The following is a 20,998-nucleotide window of genomic DNA, read 5'->3' as shown; positions in this document are numbered from 1 at the left end:
CCGACAACTGAGCCACTGACCTCCACCACTGCCAACCTTTGGGGGGGAATGGGGGGGGTCGATATCTCTATGCACTGACAGCAGTAACATTAATAATCAATGACCACCACCATGTTACCTGAACGCTGTCTGTCTGAATTGGTGGGGCATTTTCTCATTGTACTGAATTGATGGGGGGGTCCTTTCGTATTAGCAAATGAGCCTTGCTGGCTGCGTGCCAGACCACTTAGGAACAAAGGGAATGATGGAGAGTGCAAAACACCGGCCGAGAACTAGGTCAGGTGGCCGTCCCCAGGAAACATCAGAAGCAGCGCGTTGTTAGAAATGCAGACACCTTCTCACACTGTCCCATTCATAAGAGCAAAGGCACAGGCCGACGGGGCCAAGGCCATATGTCCCCATCTGGGTTTTCACGTCTTCGGCTACTCGACCCAGCTACTGCGTCCTGCATTCTGAACTCAACGAAAGTGAAAGGAGAACCTTTCAACTCGCATCTTCGCAACTTTATCTGCTCAGGTGTGAAAGGGGTGTTAATAAAAGATGGACCTGCGTGCACAGGTAGCCATCTCCTACCTGTGCTCTCAGCTCCTAGGGTGGGTTTGCCTCAGAGGCCTAACAGCCTCTCCCAGCCAGACACAGGGCACAAAAGTTCTAGGTGATAGACGTAAAGTCAAAGGGACTCCAATAACATTCTCTAAAGAATTTCCCTAGAGTGTGTAATCCGTGGTACCTCTAGTGACTCAAGGATTCTTCTTAATTGATAGGGGCACAGTGTGTTGGTGACATGCTTTTATTCCTAAAACCCTGCCTCACTGCATCCCCTCCAGGGACAGCTCGGGGCTACTGGAATTACACTGGAAGAATCCAACCTAAAAAGGTCACTTTACTCAACAAGCCACAACCATCTTGGGAAGGAGCCAATCCCAGATAGTGCTTTCAGCATCTCTGAATCATGACTGGGAGAGAACAGCTTCAGCCAGTTTCTGATAAGAGTGTTGAAAATAGAGTGTAGTTGTACCATTTATATCTGGCACTCAACGCATCGGAGAACATCTCAGTGGGATGAGTTTACAGGCGGCCTCCTGCTGTGAAGCACAGCACAGCAGCATGGTGGGCCTAACACAGCTTGTATATGGAGTGACATTACTCCAAGGCTAAAAGAGTCTGTCTCTGGAGTGGCATTATCTCAGGCCGACCCTAGCCAGCGTGCGCAAGAGACATCTGACACAACCACAAACAGAGGTGACTCGTTCGGAAAGAAAGAAAAAAAGTCCAGACTAAGATTTTGTTTCAACCAATCAGTTGAGTACCCTATGACTGTGACTCTTTATACTCAACTGGTTGGTTGAAACAGTTAGCCTAGATTTTTACTTTCTTTCCCCGAATTATTCACCTCTGACCACAAGTAAACAGGAAAACCAAACGTATGAAGAAGGACCACGAAGAGGAAGCACACCCACGGACATGCGGCCGTTTTGCAGAGGGGGGTTCAAACCAGCGACCTTATGATCAGAGGCATTGTTTTGCAGAGGGTGGGCTCAAACCAACAACCTTCCAATCAGGAGCACTGTTTTGCAGAGGGTAGGCTCAAACCAACAACCTTCCAATCAGGAGCATTGTTTTGCAGAGGGTGGGCTCAAACCAGCGACCTTCCAATCAGGAACATTGTCTTGCAGAGGGTGGGCTCATACCAGCGACCTTCCAATCAGGAGCATTGTTTTGCAGAGGGTGGGCTCAAACCAACGACCTTCCAATCAGGGGCACTGTTTTGCAGAGGGTGGGCTCAAACCAACGACCTTCCAATCAGGAGCATTGTTTTGCAGAGGGTGGGCTCAAACCAGCAACCTTCTGATCAGAGGCACCACTCCACATAGAGCCTACATATTCCCACAACCCTGCACTACACAACAGATTAAAAGACAGACAGACTCACACATTTTATTTCTACATTAAGAAATTAAGAAAATCGCAAATCAAGAATCTTCACTCAAAAGCAACTTTTCCATTTAATGTCAGGAAGAAAAGAGGGACTTTTAGCACTACCTTGTAAACCAAAGATTTCCGGATCATCTAAACACAATCTGAAGAATGAATTGAAGTGAACGCAAAAAAAAAAACAAAAAGCTTCACCACCTAAATGTGCTTCCGTCTCATCATCATAATGTCACTTTTCTCATACTTGTATGTGTGAAACAAGCTGATATCAGTCCATCAAATATCTTGTTCAATCTAACCAGGCTAAATTCCCGGAAGTGCCACGCAACAGACACTTTAGTGTCAAATAGTTTTTTTTCATTACCAGCAACCAAACAGATGACAGCCAACACTACAGCAGTTTAACCCTTTTCGCGATGTTCATTGTACTCAGTCATCCTACAGTTTCTTCCCTCAGTCTGTTTACAGGGGAATCTATGGCTTCCACTAACTTTTACAGACATTATAAATCATCAAGCTTGAAATGTAGTTTTTTTCTTGCCAATGTTTTTTGTTAACAAGCAGCAGCAAGTTTACTTATAAAGTAAGTGGGCAAAACTGAAGCAGAACAGATGGAGTATACAGTAGCGTTTATATAATGTGCGTAAAATGATTTGCGTATTGCCACACCAGCAAAATACAAAAAAGCCCTTATTCAAGAGAGTTCTCAACCTGTCCACATCCACATGCTGTGTGCCATAAAGACAAACCCACAGACAACAGCCCACCCAATAACACCACTTTGCAGACGATCAGATTCCCTGAGAGCTGACTGGCTGACCTTAAATGACCTTACCCAGTTCAGATCACTATCTCTCCCTGCTCCCTCCATTCACAGAACCTCTGCTTCCTCCCTTTTGGGGGGTAACATATACCCACTCTCCTTTATACTTCCCTGGGAACATCCTTGTCACCCCCAGGGGAAAAAAAGGCAATATGAGATCATTTCTGAATCTATGTAATCTGGGATAAAGATAGGGGTCAAGATTGCTTATGTTCTGCTTCAGAGATGAGGAACAAATGTATTTTTGCATAAGCTATGTGGCTTCAGTTCAGCTGAAGTTGACCGAGACAGTTTGGTAGACAAATTTATATTTGATTAGAGTAGGGTTTCTGAGAACATTGACATGAAAATCCTGTCACAGTAAAGATAGGGTTTGCTCTCTGAAGTAGGTATAATTTTTACTCAAAGACCCCTTAAAGGATGTGACCTAAAACTCTGGCAATCACAATTATTTTGGAACATGCAGTTAAGTCACTGGGAAGCTGAGCTGCTGATCAAAAAAAACAAAAAAACAAAGGGCTGTGCCCATTGTAACTGGACAGATATACATGCACTGCATTGAAGGAACTTCAAAAGGGAAGTGGCTTCAAAGTGGACATCTGTGGTCTGCAGCTAGACAAATGAATGCAAGAAATTTGACTTCTTATATGATGTACAATGTACTGTGTGTGAACAATCACAATGAGCATCCCATACACAGATGCCGTGTTCGTTTCATCATTCCATTTGTCTGTTAAATAGAAGCATGCCCTACCAAACAGTGTCCAATCCACTTATCCAGGTGAAGCTGCACGTTCAGCCATGTCAAGGTCAACCTAGGATCACAGAACGAATGGCTAACTGCCATGGTAGGAGAGCAACTAGCTTTGATGACCCTCTAGACACGCTGTCAAATGTAACATCAAGCTGGAACAAGAACAATGATAGAAGGTGCTGATGGTGGAATCAGTCAAGCTCTTCAGATAAGGACAAAGTGAAGATAAGCAATCACAGCATTCCCCCCCCCCCTTCCCACCGACTCCTCAGTTTTCAGTTTAATTAATGCAACATGAGGATTTTTAATACAAACATGCCTTCTCTCTCCTGCTTGAGACACACTTAAAGAGCGTTTCACCATTCATAAGCCATACGCCACGGCCATTCCGGACCTGCCTGGTACTTGGCCAATTCCTGGCAACTTTTCCCTGTTTCTGAAAGCCGAGAGGTCTGGGCCCAGTGCCAGTTTACCTCCACGACAGCCAATCTGCCACACTGGATCCACGGAGAGTTCCCTCTCATTTGCATTTCCCATCTACCACCAGGGTTCCTGAGCAGAGAGCAGGACACCACAACACGCGAAGCCAACAGTAACAGCACAGAACTCAACACAAGAACATTTAACAGTTAATAGTAATTAAACCACAAATTACACAAAACATCATCGATTTCCAACAAATATTTTGTTTCATTTATATGCTGGTGAGAGGCACTTAGGCAAAAAAAACTACGGGCATCTTCTGTGTGGCCACTGGCCTGTGTGTGATTCCTCTGGATTAGAACTGACAGAAAAATAGCACGCATTACTTTGAATGAGCTTCACTCACTGAGTGAAACCTTCCAACATATGGCTCTTACCAACGATCCTGGGAGGGAGGGGATGGAGAGGGGGAAGTAACTCTAGAACTAGTATCGTCACAGATTCAATGTCTGAGCCAGATAGGTACCCGGACTCGTGATAAAATAAGACCGTTTGTGATGTTTGAGAAGAGTGCTTAACTTATGCTGCATCTGCAAAAAGACATCCAACTGTGTCAACCCATCAATCCATCATCTAACCAATTATCCAGCAGTCGATTGTGGGAATATGCAAGACGTTTTTGACAACAAATATACAGTAGCATACAATGTAACACACTTGACAATGACATGCTTAAAATAACACATCTCCTATGGCACAAAGGCCCCTACTGTAGATTTTAAAAACAGTTGTTTAAGGACTTGTGCCCTCAAAACCTTGCTTCTCTGGTTGGAACTTCGGGACTCTGGATGGAACCTCAGGATTCTAACCGAAGTTACACAAAACCCAGCAGACTTATTTCTGATTATGATCAGACAATAACGGAAGCTTCAACTTTAAACAAATTTAACTAATCTTGATGTGAATGGAGTGGACAAGTAATTCGTTTGTTAGTTTACCTAAAGCAATAAACAATAAAATAGCCCTTTGAACTAGTCCGAAGTCAGCCAAAAGTATTTGACAAAATTATGCAGCAATAATATTTTCAATTACAACAATGTAAATAAATTTAAATGAGAACGCTGCCTATTTTAATTCCTTTGTTATGCATGCCCGACATGCAGTCTTGTCTCTTGCTGTAACACAATGCTTCTGTTGGGGTGTAACACATTTACAGTACATCGCCATAATTTTCTCTTTGAAGGTAAATTTGGTACCAACCTCACTGTAGTACCAGCGGGACAGGACTTTACTTTATTTCATCTTGCAGCTTCCTAAAACATTTTTCGTCAACTATAAGAAAAATACTGATAGGTGTTCGCTGAAGACATGCTATTTCATACATTAGTTCTTGGTAAAAGAAATTCGGAATTAGAATTAGAACTGTCGAGGAGAATTATTTCATTTTTATATGTATTTTAAAATATGTAATTTATACGTTACATCATCCGATAAGGAAAGCCAGGACTGACATAAGACGGATACGAGTTAATATCTAAACCCCAACAAACTAAGAACACCGATGCGACAGGACAGTGTTCAATATCTTCTATTAAAAAAATGAATGCTCCTTTATGTACCAATAAATACATTCAGTCCCAGTTGTGGCGCCAACTACTTTATCATATCTATTACATATATAAGGTGGGCTTGCAAACTTGGGGACGTAGCTGACTACCAAACATGTCAGGCGTTGCATGTCCTTGTCCACAGCTTTGGATACGTCTGTCTTAGCGCTTACAAGCGGCATAACCTGTTTGACATAAGAGGGGTGCTGAAAACGCCTGTGTAAACGCAGCCCATCTCTTCTCCGTCCCTGCAAATCAACTCCACACATTCCTAAGAATACAACGCTGAATTCGAAAGCGAAACGCTTCTAGCCAGGATTAAAATTTAAAAACTCGAACGTGTATGAAGATTCAAAATACGTTTCACTGGGCATAAAATATCAGGCTTCTGTCCTCACAAGCAATGCATGAAACACGCCCCCCGCCCCGACCCGCTACGACCAAGCTTACCTTTGGTATTGCTGAATGCGGTGTACCAGGACAGCGATATGAATCCGCACAGACCAAACAATAAGACAGTTAGGAAGGTGCCATTTCGGAGCCTCATCTCCAGACCACCGGGCTCATGACCGAAGCGAACGCGGGATAGCTGCTGCTCCTGCCGCCGCCGCTTACTCTGCGCCGTCTCGCCTTTCTCCGGCAGAACTGGGTTGCGCCTTGCAGGACCGCCGAGCTGTATTTGTTATTGCGCGACGGTAACTCACACATTCGCAGGAATCGTGAACTCGGGGAGGGGTGTACAAAACAGGGGGAAGGGTTTACTGGCAGGCTGTCCTTAAAGAGAAAGGAGGCGAGCATATCGCTGGTGGGCGTCCGTTGCCTAATACAGAGGCCGGAGGCGTTTGCTTATTTTTCATATTCCACATATTTAATTGAAAGCAGACAAATTCGGTGTCCTTGTTAAGCAAGTCGTCCAATTCGTGCATTTCTACAACAAAGGACAAACATAAGGATGATTTGATAAGCTACGAGGCGGTTATGTACAGTAATTTTGGAAAAAAAAGACACTTTAGTAAATATTACATTTTGACAGCGTGGTGTGAACAGAACTGAAACACTGGTTTAATTTGCTGAAAAGCACGAAAATTAAGCAAGACTACACAGATATGATATACGTCTTATAATACACAATTCCTTTAAGTAAAAGGCTCGTGTAATGTACTTCTGTGGTTCTCTATTCGGCACAATTATGTGTTATTTAAAACTAATAATACACATTCGGGTAATATACCTGCTATTCAACAGAGATCCAGACGTAAGTAAACTATAAAAAAATAAGTTCCCGCAACAGTGCTTTTCATTTATTTTACTGTTTATGCAAACGAGTGTCTATAAAATTTCACAGCTCTCTACGAGACAGCGTCTGTTCTCTCGAGACTCAGATAAATGCGGTATAACTTTGCTTTTCTAATTCAGGCATAAAATGAATTATTACTATAATGACGTTTAATTAAAGCGAATGTCATCCTTAGTACTTTCTCCGCGTGAAATAATGTACTAGTATTTGCAGTATTCAAAAGACAGTGAGTAACAAATGATCCTCAGTTTTTATGTGTCGGTTCAATGGTTTCCTGAGGAAGGTAACGTAAGACAATTGAGTAGAATTTGCGTCGTACCGTGATTCTTTACATGATTGCATATAAAAACATATTTTCGAGTCTAGTTTCGGTTTAGAATAGTCACCCCAAAGTAACAACGATTAACTACTCTGTTTCTTGAAACCCCGCGATTCCAACCAGGTTTGGCATGGATGGATGGATGTTTCCTGAATCATGATGAAGTGCCATAACTCCGTAACCCATTTTCAGAATTCAGCAGCGTGCGTGTATTACACGGTTTACATTTTTATATTTTTGTTCTTATACCAAACAAATATGGATTTTGATCCAGAACACTGGCCAAACGCGAATTAAACCTATAATGTATTATATCCATATAAAATTCATTCCTGTGCCTTGCAGCACGGAAGTAACTACGCCACAATTAACATTTTATTTTAATATAATTTATGCTTGTAGGCCTCTTGTTAGCTTTTCAAGCGTCCGCTCCACTCGAAAAATCTGAATAACAGTTGAGGGTAATAACAGGCCTATTTTTGATTAATGTAATGTAATAATTTTCGTGTAGCAGATTCTTCTGGGTGGAGTTTTAGGGTCTTTTCTCATGATCAAGCATAGCAGTCGTTTTAATACACCAATAAGTTTTGTTTTGGTTTTGTTTTTTGTTTTTGTGCTGTCTCCCAATCAAGGTTGAGATACTGACTATTCATAATTGGTTTCACGGTACCAGGATATTATTCCCCTTCTGGGAGAAATGAAGTTATCTGAATACTGAATATTAATGGTAGGAAATTTAGACTTAGAACAGCTGTTTTATATTTATACGCGCATATTAGCTAAATATAGGTTAATTAGAAACGAAAATGAAAACGACCACAAGGGAATTGTGTAAGTGCATCAGTCGGTTTCAAAAACTTGACAACACTACGAAACTCCTCACTGATATAGATATATATATATATATATATACAACATTTAGTTTGTCAGTTAACACAAAGGTCGATGACAGTTACCGATTTTGTTGTTAGTTGCGAAATTGCGGTTTTAAAACGGCGAGGCAGAGCTTTCATCCATCGTTTCACATTCTTTACACGATTAATATCTAATCTTGTGATTTCGCGGGGTCCGTAATCTGATACCTCGGCCCAATGTGCGGAAGGCACTAATGGTGACGAATAAAACAGAGTTATTCCCTTACAATGTGATGGGTGCATGCCCGCTATCGTTCTTGGAGGGCTGAAAAAATATATGCCTCCGTGTTTCACTGATTAAACCTATCAGAAATCAGATTTGCATATTTAATGCAAATTTAATTTCTAAATTCGGACGCATAATTGACATCTGGGATATTCAATACAGTCAAAGCATTGTTTTAAAATTACAGCATTATTCAGCATCCCGGTGGGGCATGCACAGACGGTGCGCAAAATAATGGAAATCGACAATGGAAAAGAAATATGGAACAGGAGCTTAAACATGACATGATTATAGACTGCTGTCTTAAATACGTATTCAGATCAGTTTGAATTCCAGTTGCCTGTGTGTGCCACCTGTAAAACCAGTTTGACGATCAGCACTTTGTTCTGTGAGCTGTCAAAGCAACTTAACCACATTCCAAAGAGACCACAATGGCATGTGCATAGAGTCAGGGGCTTTGCTAGAGATATTGAGCCCCCAAGTCCAGACCAATCCAGTTACAGTATGTTTTAGGCACCCTGTCACTCAGGGGCCCTTAGAATCCTCCTAATTCCCCAACCCGCCCCCTTACGGCACCCCTGCATAGAGTGCTGGTTGGGGATCATATAGAGTTCTAGTCAAGCTACAGGACAGGTTGCTAAATTTGGCACCTTCAGAAGATGGCCTTCGTCATGTAATGTCACAAAGTGGTATGTACAAAGGGGAACAGTATTAACAATCGTAGCAGCACATACTAAACATGGAAAAAAACCCTTGGCTTCATTCAGAACCATTCATACCTAAAGACCTAAATACACAATGATTTAGTACATGGTGTAAAGAGCATGAAACCTCCATCCATGCACAATGGAAAAAGGAATGTGGTGCGGATTAGTCATCGTTCGTAATTTTCCTTGATCCAAACAGGTTTACGTTTGTAGAAAACGAAAGGATGCCTTCAACCCACAATGTATGTTGCCAACAGTTCAACGTGATCCTTAATTATTTCAGTTCTATCATAATTAGTTGTCATTTCACTTTACATTCATCATGAAGTGGTAACTTTACAGTTCTTACGGTAGTTTTCTTAAGGTCAGCGAAACGTCCGCGTTTATGGAGTAACCCTGCCATCTAACGGAGAAGAAATGTTACTTAGCGCACATTTTGTATTGCGTGACGAATTCTAGACAGACTGACGAAGAAGAAAACACGCAGACAATAGTTCCACAATGTCTTGAAAAGCTCAATTTTGTATGATTAGCAGAATAAATTAACACAGAGTAACAACTACTTATTTAAGAAGACAAGAGTCTAAGTTTTAGCGTTAATATACACATATAATGGAAATGCTAGTTTGTGCGAATATTTGTTATGTCCCATTAGAAGCTACCATGGTTAACCCACTTTACTGATACATCACGAACAAAGTTTTGCATGTGTGCCTTCGATGTACCTTTCAGTGGAACAATTCAGTCATGTGTCAGTATGACTCGTACATATATGGCGAGTGAAGAAACTTCCAGATCTTTCTCGTGCCTTTGTAATGCTGAAATGATGTAACAAGGAAATCAGACGAATTAGTCACAAGAGCTGAGTCACCATCAGCTGACCGAGCGGTCGCCTAGGGGATCAGGGCGGGAAATTAAAAATGACCTTAACGTTTTTAAAAGAGGTTAACTGCGGTGTTTAGGAAGTGACGTTGCAAAAATCAGACACAATGTATTAAATGTAACATAGCTGTCCGTTTACTTGGTCGTTTAGTAACAATTAGGCCTCCATTGGGTTTAAGTTACATTTCCTCTTAATTTGTTGCTCTGACCTTGTAAAGCCTTTTACTTTGCCAGTGAAATGTGTTACTTCGGTTCATGCCGCAATATTGTAGTATATAGTAACAGATTTAAAAAATAAGAATTATAAATTGGCAGATTGGTGGCTCAGATTGGAGTCTGAGTTTACATGTTCTCATTGATATATTGTGTGGGTTTTCACCAAATTCATATGACTAGGTGAACTGGTGTCACTACATTGCCAATAGGGTGTGACTATGTATGCCCACTTCTGGATTTGTCATACATGTAATTCTATACAACACCCAGAATGACAAGAATGTTCAAGTTGATACACTGTCAGAAAAAAAGTAGCAATTTGTACCTTTGCTTGTAACCCCAGCGTAGGGTCTGCAAATTTACTCAAGCTGTTAGTAAATGTTCCTTTTAAGCTACAGAAATGGACGCTGACGAACATTTTTGTACCATTGGGGGTACATTAATGCTGTTTGTACCTTGAGGGTGTTCCTCAGAGTCCATTTCAGTAGCTCAAATTAGACTAAAAGGTACACTGCTGGCAAAAAATGAAGCAAACAGAGCCTATCACCGTTCCTATATGTACCTTTTTATTTGAAGAAATACAAGTGCAACAGTCTAAGCAGGAAGCAACCATGTAACACAATATTATACATCTAGTGCACATATGAGTATGAAATGGCTTTTCCCTCGTTTTTCCTAAGAAAACTCAACCTTTTTGGCAAGCTATCTGACAGCCTTTTGCAGTGTGCTGCATCAATACTCTTCCATTCATGTCTGACTGCTTCCCACAGCTGGTTGTTGCTCCTAAATTTTCTGCCAACAAGTCTGGCCTTGATATGCACCCATAAATTCTCTATGGGGTTCAGATCTGGTGAAGGACCAGGCCAAACCATCACTGTCAGTGAACGCTGCTCCAACCATGACTTTGTTGTTTTTGCTGTGTGCTCGTACATTATCTTGTTGGAAAATGGTGTCTTGTCCGTCATTTCCACTACACAACGTGTTTAAGCTTGGTAGCAACCCTTTCTGTAATTTCTTTTGTTGCTCCTTTGCATTAATGGACTTTTCACATCGCACCAGCTCACCAATACCAGATGCAGAAAACACCCTCCATACCATTATCCCACCTCTGCCATGTTTCACAGTGGTGCACAAGCAATCTGGGTTGAATTTCTCACTTGACCTACGAAGAAAGTGTTCGGGAGCATCAGTACACAGCTCAGAACGTTACTCATCTCTCCAGAGAACACACGGAACCACTGAGAATCATGGGGACCCTAACCTAGCAAAAATTTGAGTCTGTCTGCCACATTATTTGTGGACAGCAATGGTTTCCTTGCACACCATGTTGATGAAAAACCAGCTTCCCTGAGCCATCTGGTAATTCTATGTAAAACAGCCTTATTTTGCGCATTTCTGAATTCCTGTGCTAATTTCGTGAGAGGCTTCTTATGATTCTTCAGAACAGTCATTTTCAGCTGTCTGTCATCTCGACTTGTTGTCACTTAAGTCTTCCAGAAGCTGCTTTCTGTGCCACAGATCCTGTCCCTTGAAATGTGTGACCAATTCTCAGAATAGTAGACAGTGAAATCTGGATATCCACAGACTTCAATCAGACATGAATGGAACAGCACTGACGCAGCACACTGTCAAAGGCTGTAAGACAGCTTGCCCAAATGGCTGAGTTTTCTAAAAAAAAAAAAAAAAAAAAAAAAGAGAAAAGCCACCCCCTTCTAAATCACACGCTGACTACAGACATTGCATACAATATTGTGAACCACTGTTACCTATTTCACCTGTATTTTAAACAAGAAAGCAGTGCACATTTACCTACAGCTAGGGAACAACTGGCAGACCCACAACTGGGATACAGCCCCAGTGACAAGCAAAGATATAAACTGGTACTCTTTTTTTTCTTACACTGTAGTTGTGTATCTCTTAGAAATACGTAAAATCAAGATATATCTGGATTTAACATAAGATAAAAATATCATACACTTAATCATACACAGATGTAACTTGGCATACTGTCTAGCCTGTGCCCCTGCCTCGCACCCAATGCCAATACAGACAGGCTCCAGGTTTTACCATCCCTGACCAGGATAAGTGGTTGTAAGTTGGATGGATGTATGCACTCTCAGAAAAAAAAGGTAAAAATTTGTACCTTTGATTGTCACTGGGGCTGTACCCTCAAGGGTCTGCCAATTGTACCCTTAGCTGTAGGTAATTGTACCTTTTAAGGTACAGAAATGGACTCTTAGGAATATTTCTGTACCATTGATGGTACATTAATGCTGTTTGTACCTTTGGGATGTTCCTCAAGAGTCCGTTTCTGTACATAAAAGCTTCAATTACAAGAATATCTCAGTGACAAGCAAAGGTACAATTTTTTTACCCCTTTTTTTCAGTGTGTATAAATAATAAAACAAACGCATACAGCAAAACGCTTTATACTACGATACTAAAAGCATTTTTACTATGTTAACAAATATTGTTTTAGTAACTGGCACACGGTGATTTCATAAAGGGATTTTCCCGTTGAAAAACTGCTATGTCATTACCCACTTTCCATAACAGCAGCGCAGAGATCGCCTGCGCCGGTAGGTGCAACAAAACACAAAACAAACGTCCCGAGTCATGACGGGTGACGTTCGCCCCTCTGATTGGACCATCCGGCTGTATATACTTGACAGGGAACTGCTCAGAAGACATTTTAGTCCAAATTTCGTCTGCGCAATAGTCAGCTGTACCGGTAAGGATCGGAGAAGAGCACCATGTCGATGACAGTGAAAGCTTACCTCCTCGGAAAGGAAGACATTCAGAAGGAGATTCGCCGCTTCACGATTCCTGAAGATGCATCGAGCAGCTTCGTTTATCTCACTCAGAAGATAACCGATATTTTCCAGAGCCTTCGCAATGCCACCTTTCAGACCTACTATAAAGGTACGAAACAAGTTTATTTAGTGTCATGTGAGAAGTAGGTATTTGTATGTTTTTTTTATTTGTGTCGCAGTCTACTTAATATAGAAATATAGTTGTTGAATTGTGATACGATTGATATGTACGTAACTGTAACTTTGACGCTCCCTTGAGGTTGTGTCATGAAGGTAGGGTAAACAAATATGGCGCATTCGTCATGTTTCTACAAGTTTTTATAGAACATTAATTATCCATTGGCTTTTTGTTTACTACGATTTGCGCATAAAGTAATAATGAGATACAACTGGCTATTTTTGTAAACCCATCTTCTGAACGAGTACATAACTTTCATAATAACAAATTGTATTTTTAAGATCTACATAAACATCCGACCTACATATTTTAATAGTGTATTTTTTAATATTGATGTTTGTTTTTTGTAATTTTTATTCCACTATCAAATCAGTCTAATCCTAGTATATTAGAAATAATATACCTGCTGTCTTTAATACACTGTTCGATTACCTTACTGACTATAAATAAAACTAGTTTGAAAGCTTATTTAGACGAGCTTGGCACCATGTAGACACTCAGCATAGCACTGTTGCCGTATTGTCACTGTTTTGATAGCCTAGCTTCGTTGCTAGATTGGTATTGGTGCTGGTTATCATGGTTCAAAACGTGAAAGGAAGTACAAGATCCTAGAATATTCTATGTACCAAACTACAGTACATTTGTTTGTTCACGGCACCTTGTTTTCTCAGATGAGGATGGAGATATGATTGCTTTCTCCTCCGATGAGGAACTCATCATGGGACTGTCCTGCATGAAGGACAAAACCTTCCTTCTCTATATCAAAGGTGAGTTACCTCTTACATTGAAGTTCTGGATACAAATCCCCGATTCAGGCCACATCTGCTAACGAAGGCGATGCTATGCACTGTTTAGTGTCGGGTTATAACAAACAGACATGCTCACACAAATATGCAGGTCCCACTAATGGCAAGCGGATTCTGACGTGCTTCATTGCATTTCATTTTATTTTTCCTCTTCAGAAAAGAAGGAACACAAGCGAGAGCAGGTCCCCAACGGAGCCCAGGCTCCCTGTGATCCGACCAATAGAGCACCTCCACCTCACGCGATGGTGCACCCCAATGTGACATGCGACGGCTGCGATGGTTCAGTGGTTGGAACACGCTTTAAGTGCACCGTGTGCCCCGACTATGATCTCTGTGCCCCCTGCCAGGCCAAGGGGCTTCATAAGGAGCATGCCCTGCTACCCATCTTGCACCCTCTCTACAACATATTTGAGGTGAGCTCTTGTTACTGTACATAAATTGCACATGGCCTTTTGGCCACTAGGGGGCACTCGACTTTATCTTGTATTTAAGTGTTAAACCTTTGGTTGTTTTCTCTGTAACCTCCTGCAGTGTATTCCTCGTGGGAAGTGGCTGCGCAAGATGAGGCATGGCTACCCTTACTGCATGTGGGCAGGAACCCAGGCGCAGAACCAGGGTCAATTCCAGCCAGGCCCCTCTGGACAGCAGCCGGCCTCTCATCCCACCCAGAAAGCCCAGGGGGGTGACCAGCCTGGTAACCCAGCCTGTTCCTCTAAAATGCAACATGACCTTGATCTTACTTTATACGCTTGTTAATCAAAGGTCTATACACAAAGGAATATAAATGTCTTAATTCACATACTTAAATATTTATATGGTAATTAGCTGATACATAAAACGGCTATCTTGATTTGACTGAACACGTCACGGTCACATTTAAACACCACACCACTAGCCCTTCCTATGGCCAAGCACATCCCTTCTGTTGGTTTTGTACCCCATCTATTCTGTTCCCACACACATTCATTGTGTCCCACCTCTCTTCCTCCTCCTAGGGGACGCTTCCAGCCAGGCCAATGTGGAGTACCTGAAGGACATTGGACAAAGCGTGGCTGCCATGTTGAGTCCTTTGGGTGGGCTTTCTTGTCTCTCTTCTTGCTGCTGCTGGTGGTGGTGGGTTGCAGGCCCTTTAAACCCAGTGGGCATTTGTTTCCAATTTGTTTTCGCAGGCATTGATGTGGATGTTGATGTGGAGCATGACGGCAAACGGACCAAAGTGACTCCAACTCCCCCGGGTTCTGGGGGCCCCTCCAGCCTGCAATCCACCAAGTCAAAGGACAGCTGGCAAGAGGGGGAACCAAAGAGAGCCAACAGCTTGCAGGATGACAAGGTAAACTTTTTCATTTTGGAATATAAGTTCCAGGGTTTATGACCCTGGAGTCCACTGAACTTGATGTGGTGTGTGTGAGAAGCTACATTCACTGTATAAGATGGTGCTCAACAACCTGGTTCTTGGGGACCTCCAGGCAGCAGGGGCACTGCTAAAGACTTTGGGCCCCATGAAAGCATAGATGATATATTGGGCCCTTGGAATCGTCCTGGCTTATGCTGGGGGGGGGGGGGGACATAAACAAGGACCGTCTGAAGGTCCCTTAGGACATGGTTGGGAAACACTGCTGTAGTAGATGAGCCATCGTGAGACTTTATGGAAGCCATAACTGTGTTCAAGAGCCACTTATTCCTCACTTTTGTCCACAGGAATGCAAGGACCAGGGCAAAGATGAAGAGTGGACCCATCTCAGTTCCAAAGAAGTGGATCCCTCCACAGGGGAGCTGCAGTCAATGAGGATGCAGCCTGACAGTCCAGAGTTCTCTGCTGCCTCCGCACAGGCTTCTGTCGGCATGAGAGAGGCAGCACTATACCCCCATTTGCCTCAAGGTACGGATTGTACATGTACTATATGTACAATGCTGTACATTTACAGATTAACTTGAAGTGTGTAGAATACGGGAACAAAGTATCCCTCTTGCTTTGCAGTTCAAGATGGTGGCAAGACATACTAAGCTGGTCTCGTGTTCTCCATGCAGATGCTGATCCACGTCTAGTCGAATCCCTGGCTCAGATGCTGTCCATGGGTTTCACTGACGAGGGTGGCTGGCTCACTCGGCTCCTTCACACCAAGAATTATGATATTGGAGCCGTACTGGATGCCATCCAGTATGGCAAAAACAAAGGCCCCAAGAAGTAACTCCAGGGCACCTAAACCAATTAACACCAGTTGATTCTTCTGCCACTTATCTACGTAGAAATGATTTCTGCTTCTGTCGACTTAACATAACCTCAGTTTTGCACAAGTTATATAATCTTGTAGCTGCATATAAAGGGTCCATGGCAAGAGATTAACTAGCCTTATTATAGAGATGGCAAAAATCCTTTAAAGCGGGTCTTCTGATTTAATGAGATTTTATTCATTGTGATGGTTAGTTTCATATTGCTATAAATGGCAGACGTAAGATGAGTTGGGTCTTAGAATGGTTGATAGTCAGTGAAACGATCATGCCAGGCTTTGGGTTTCTGGTCACTATGAAGGATGTTTGCTGAAGTCTTTTTATATGACAATCATTAAATGCAGAATCTTTGTCCTTCCTCTTAATAAATAAATAGCATATGAAGCAATAAGGTCTCTTTATTTCTGTTAAATCAATATCCTATTTTAAAAGTCCTTAGAGGTGTTCAATATACACCCATCCTTGCAAATAACAAGCTAGGCACAAATACTTAGGCCAGTGGATGAAACTGAAAACTAAAATGTGTCGTCAAAGTCATCTTCTGTTTGGAAAAGCGAGTGGAGCACCCCAGCCCAACTGCTTCCTGTCCGTGGAGCAGATATGTCTGCAAGACCCCTGGTAGCAAAACTCCCGCCGTCACTGCCCAATGCACGGCTGAGATCATGTCCCACAGCTGCTTGGGCTGAAACCACCCTGGAACTGCCCTCGATTACAATAGCTCCGGCCTTATCGGAGCAGCTGTCCTCCTGTACATCACTGCTTTCCTTTGCCTCTTCACCGTCACAGGATTGAGCCAGGAACCTGGCCCAGTTGGAGGTCATCTTCTGTACCGCCCTTTCACTAGCTACAAGCTGGGGAGGAGGCTCCGCTACAAAAGACTGCCTGCTAAAAGCTGAAGCTTCAGCCGCAGGAAGTGTCGTGTTTGTAGTTGAATCTCTTGGAGAAACCTTCCCTGATACCCTTCGGTTACTCTGGAGATCTTGGTCCAGCTCCCTCTGTAAGATAGGACATAATTAATACTAATTTGTGCTGTAGTGCACCACAAATCCATGGCAAAAATAAAGCTGCATACCCCATGAAGGTGATTAGTTCTAACCATAGTCCTGGTGGCACATGGTTCATGCTGTTTTGTGTTTCATCGGCGCTCCTAATTATCTGTGACTAAGCTAATGATTGACTTAATTTCACAGATAAACTTGTTACATCAAATGCATTATATTACTACATTTTCTTTCTTCAAACCACTGGCATAATAATTTTATCATCGTTGACAATTTTAGCTCGTGAATAGACTCCATTAATAAACGGCACTAAAAGTTTGACTCAAATATAGGTCTATTTGTTTCGCACAAATAAATGGGCAAATAAAGGGAACTTGTTTTAAATGTTTTCCATTATATATTCTTCATCGATATTAAATTCAGCTTGTTATTAAAAACACAGTGAGCAGAGTTGTTCATTTTAAATCTCCTGTCAGTTTTTCATTCAGATCAGGCATCAGTGAACGTATTTCATAAGACAGAAAACAAAGAACAGTACATTGGCACCACGATTAGTTCTGAAAAGCACCGGACTACAGAACACAGTTCTGAAGCAGATCATTAAATCATTAAATGTAGGCCCTTTACCTTTTGCTTCTTCGCTCTCTTCCGAGGATGGTGAACTTCTCTGGGGTCAAGATGGGGCGACTGCCCAAAAGATGAGCTCCATCCTCTCTGATGTTTCCTAATGGTCATCAATACCCAGTTACACCAGCAAACTGGGCCTTCATTAACATATGGTCTTTTCCCATACACACATAAAACCCATACCTGCACTGTCCTATTAACTTAGCTTGTAGCTTCATGCAAGCAAATTTTTTTCATCGCTTTAGATCAGCTGCAAAAATATGAATGCAAGTCTGTTCTGAGTGCAAATGCCCTACCCATTCTCAAGGTACCATTCAAAACCCAGCTGAGTAATTTCTCATACGTCACAAAAGGACCAAACAAAACATGCAAATACCTAGAGTTAGTTTTGTATGCGTTTCTGAAGATTGCGAAGTCTTCTCTGTCAGTGTAAACATTCTCTTCCTCTTCAGGTTCCTCCTGTAACACCCTGTCAACCTTACTCTCCAGGTATTTGCTCCAGCAGCTGGTCTTAACACCCTCCACCTGAGCCAATGCACACATGCACATAACTGCCTGAATCACAGAAGCACTATACTAGTCCGCCTCATCTATACACAAAGCATTAGTTCCATGCAATAAAAAATCCTTATCGATACACAATGACCAACACAATAAAACTAATATGGTTAATAGTTTTATGCCATACTGAAAAATATCTTTTGTTGCAATCACTATCACCTTCCCAGAATACCCAGTGCTCCCAACTTAACTCACCAGCTGATCCCCACCATTTGTGGGTTCATCTGCTGACTTCCTTGTTTCACTGGCCTCCTGCTTCCTTTAAAAGAGAAACAGAGACATTAGTCCCCCTCTCTGAGGGTAGGGACATTGCAGCACCAAGTGTTAAGTAATTTAAGGACATGGAAGCCATTTAAGGAAGTACAAATTTCATATGTGACTGGAAGCAAAACGTCAGCATGCTGGCAGCAGAATTCTGATTCTAGAACTGGGCAAAATGACAGTTCTTCATTATTTAGGTTTGCTAATGTACACATTAATTCCAACAGTTAAATCCCAGTTCACATTCGTCTTCCAAACCAGACTGTAAACATTCCACATAGGTTATTAATTCAGGTTAGTCTGGTCCACTGACCCTCCAGCTTACATTTAACTAGAGCAACTAAGACGGAGGAATTAGCGTGACGGCGAGCCCAAAGGATCACAAAGACAGCACAGCCATGCAAAATGCATGGTTACCGTGGCAATGAGGCCCGCATGTCCTCAGCTTGCAGGACCTCTCCTCGTAGGGCATTGAGCTTCTGCACGTGGCGACGGCAGTCAGCCCCAGAGCCCTGCCCATACACCTGCCGAGGTCACCGCGTCAGTGTATGCAGCATGCACGCTATATGCACATGCAAAACTAGTTACAGCGTCTGATATTTTTAATTACCAACCAAGGGAACATTTAAATATATTAGATTTTTCTTAGCATCATTATTAGCTTAAATTGGCAGACAAGCCTAAAATAAACAATTGAAACACTAAAGAAAGACATACAGTCCGTGAGAAAGGGTCATTTCCAAGACCTGCCATGGGCAAGTCTGCATGCTTATCCTATTTTACAGAGGTTAACCTATCACCTAATTCTTTATGTCTGAAGCGATTGACGCCAGAGACACACCAATGCTAGGCAAGGAGTAACAGTTGGACCTAGGTGTCAATTTTCAGTTAAATTTTAAACACTTTAAATGGACCAACCGCTGATAAAATAAACAAAATTTTCCTTCGCCTTTAATGATCCTGGGCTCTGATGCGAGTAGCCAGCCAATATTCTCCACGGGGTGCAATTTATTATTATTATTATTATTATTCCCTTTGTTGTTAATTTTTGTATTTGCATTTTTTATAAGGTTTACTGCGCTATGTTATAAACTTGTGAATTGTGTGAACAGTATATCACTGGTATTAAGGGCTGCGTGCTGTGACGCTCACTTTCTATAGTTTTTGAGTTTTAATAGTAATTTAACGTGAAAACGTTAATAGTTATTCCAGTGTACCTCTAACTAGTGCCAATGAAACATACTCGACTTTAGATGAAAATGGGAAGAGGACGATAATCCATTGGTCTTCAATCAACGTACCTTTAGAAGTGACTGCTTTTCTCCACACATTTTACAGTTCCATTTTTTACTCTTTTTAACCTAAAATGAAAATTTAAAAAGTTTACAATCTGCAAAGTAAAAGTCTTCATAAACTTAATCATAAGATCAATAAAGAACAGACGACACAAGCTGTCGTATTTCAGTGCACATTTGCCTAATCGCTTTTAATTAAAGTAACAAATGTACACTTCGGTTAACAGCGGTAAGAGATTACGTATTTAGTATAACGCTTGGTCTTAAAACTGGGGTTTGTCTATGAACAGAGACGTGTTCATAGACAAGGAGGAGACTTTTTGCGTGTTTTTTCGCTGCCAGCTTGCATTGCTGACATTATGGAGAAGCCTACCTGATGCACCTGGAAAGTTTGGCACGAAAAGCATCTCAGCACATTAAATTCTTGTCCCATCTTGAATACGAAAATATCTGATAAAGGATTCAAGGTAATTATTTATTTTGTATTCACGCCTAATTCAACAAGTGAATACAACAAGCTAACCTACACGCTTCTTCGTCCCGGCCAAATGTTTTGAAAATGGCGGATAATCGCGCCAAGTGCGCTCTCAAATAACGCTAGCGCCCCCTGGTGTACAAGTGCACCACTCATCTCGTTAATCCAGCAGCTCTCAGTCCTGTTCCTGGCACCCCCGTCAGAATGTTACCAGAATGTTTAATAACAATCCTAACATAATAAGGCTTATATGGTCCTTAATAGGCTAATAATCAATGGTGCAGGTTGAAGGCAGTGTGGCTTGGAAAGAAAACGTTCTGGCAGGAGGCCCTCCAGGAACAGGATTGGGAAGCATTGCATCAAAATCAGTCACCCATTCATGTTTTGTGACCCCAAAGCATCTTGATGATCCTGGAGCCCGGATGCACAGGGAACTCCCTGGACAGGACGTACTCACACTCACACATTAAGAGCAATTTAGAGACGGCAATTTTACCTAACTGCATGTTTTTGGACTGCGAGAAGAAACCAGCACACACTCAAAGGGAACTCAACAAACACACACCAAGCCAAATATGATAATATTGTGACTATTGCCTCATACTGTTTTTAAGCAATAACCTATAAATATTTTAATTGAAATTCATAT

At 41.9% G+C, this 20,998-nt stretch overlaps 3 protein-coding genes across 5 annotated transcripts in view; 1 reads left to right on the top strand and 2 right to left on the bottom strand.

Annotated features, from left to right (window-relative positions):
• mgat4b (alpha-1,3-mannosyl-glycoprotein 4-beta-N-acetylglucosaminyltransferase B) overlaps positions 1-6,311 on the bottom strand; it is a 71,071-nt gene extending 64,760 nt beyond the window's left edge. The window contains exon 1 of the mRNA XM_023842975.2: positions 5,993-6,311. Within this exon, the coding sequence (XP_023698743.1) occupies positions 5,993-6,089 (97 nt within the window). The 5' untranslated portion in view covers positions 6,090-6,311. The remainder of the gene's footprint in view (positions 1-5,992) is intronic.
• A 6,468-nt stretch (positions 6,312-12,779) lies between these two features.
• On the top strand, positions 12,780-16,520 carry sqstm1 (sequestosome 1). Of its 2 annotated transcripts, none has more exons than XM_023842977.2 (8): positions 12,780-13,025; positions 13,766-13,861; positions 14,057-14,313; positions 14,432-14,594; positions 14,896-14,973; positions 15,070-15,230; positions 15,599-15,779; positions 15,879-16,016. In XM_023842977.2, exons 1-8 carry the CDS (start codon positions 12,857-12,859, stop codon positions 15,902-15,904), a joined length of 1,131 nt encoding a protein of 376 aa, XP_023698745.1. In that variant the 5' UTR covers positions 12,780-12,856; the 3' UTR covers positions 15,905-16,016. The 2 variants fall into 2 exon arrangements, with proteins under 2 accessions (XP_023698745.1, XP_023698744.1); XM_023842976.2 differs by having other exon boundaries at positions 12,781-13,025; positions 15,929-16,520.
• Positions 12,794-20,973, bottom strand: mrnip (MRN complex interacting protein). Of its 2 annotated transcripts, XM_023842978.2 has the most exons (7): positions 20,248-20,973; positions 19,881-19,940; positions 18,997-19,103; positions 18,514-18,577; positions 18,134-18,282; positions 17,758-17,854; positions 12,794-17,124 (listed from the first exon to the last, which is right to left on the bottom strand). In XM_023842978.2, exons 1-7 carry the CDS (start codon positions 20,305-20,307, stop codon positions 16,645-16,647), a joined length of 1,017 nt encoding a protein of 338 aa, XP_023698746.1. In that variant the 5' UTR covers positions 20,308-20,973; the 3' UTR covers positions 12,794-16,644. The 2 variants fall into 2 exon arrangements, with proteins under 2 accessions (XP_023698746.1, XP_023698747.1); XM_023842979.2 differs by lacking the exons at positions 19,881-19,940; positions 20,248-20,973 and adding an exon at positions 19,297-19,843.
• Between the last annotated feature and the right edge of the window lie 25 nt (positions 20,974-20,998).

The sequence above is a fragment of the Paramormyrops kingsleyae genome, chromosome 10 (assembly GCF_048594095.1).
Source record: "Paramormyrops kingsleyae isolate MSU_618 chromosome 10, PKINGS_0.4, whole genome shotgun sequence".
NCBI classification, from domain to species: domain Eukaryota; kingdom Metazoa; phylum Chordata; class Actinopteri; order Osteoglossiformes; family Mormyridae; genus Paramormyrops; species Paramormyrops kingsleyae.
This window is presented reverse-complemented; position numbering and strand designations above follow the sequence as displayed.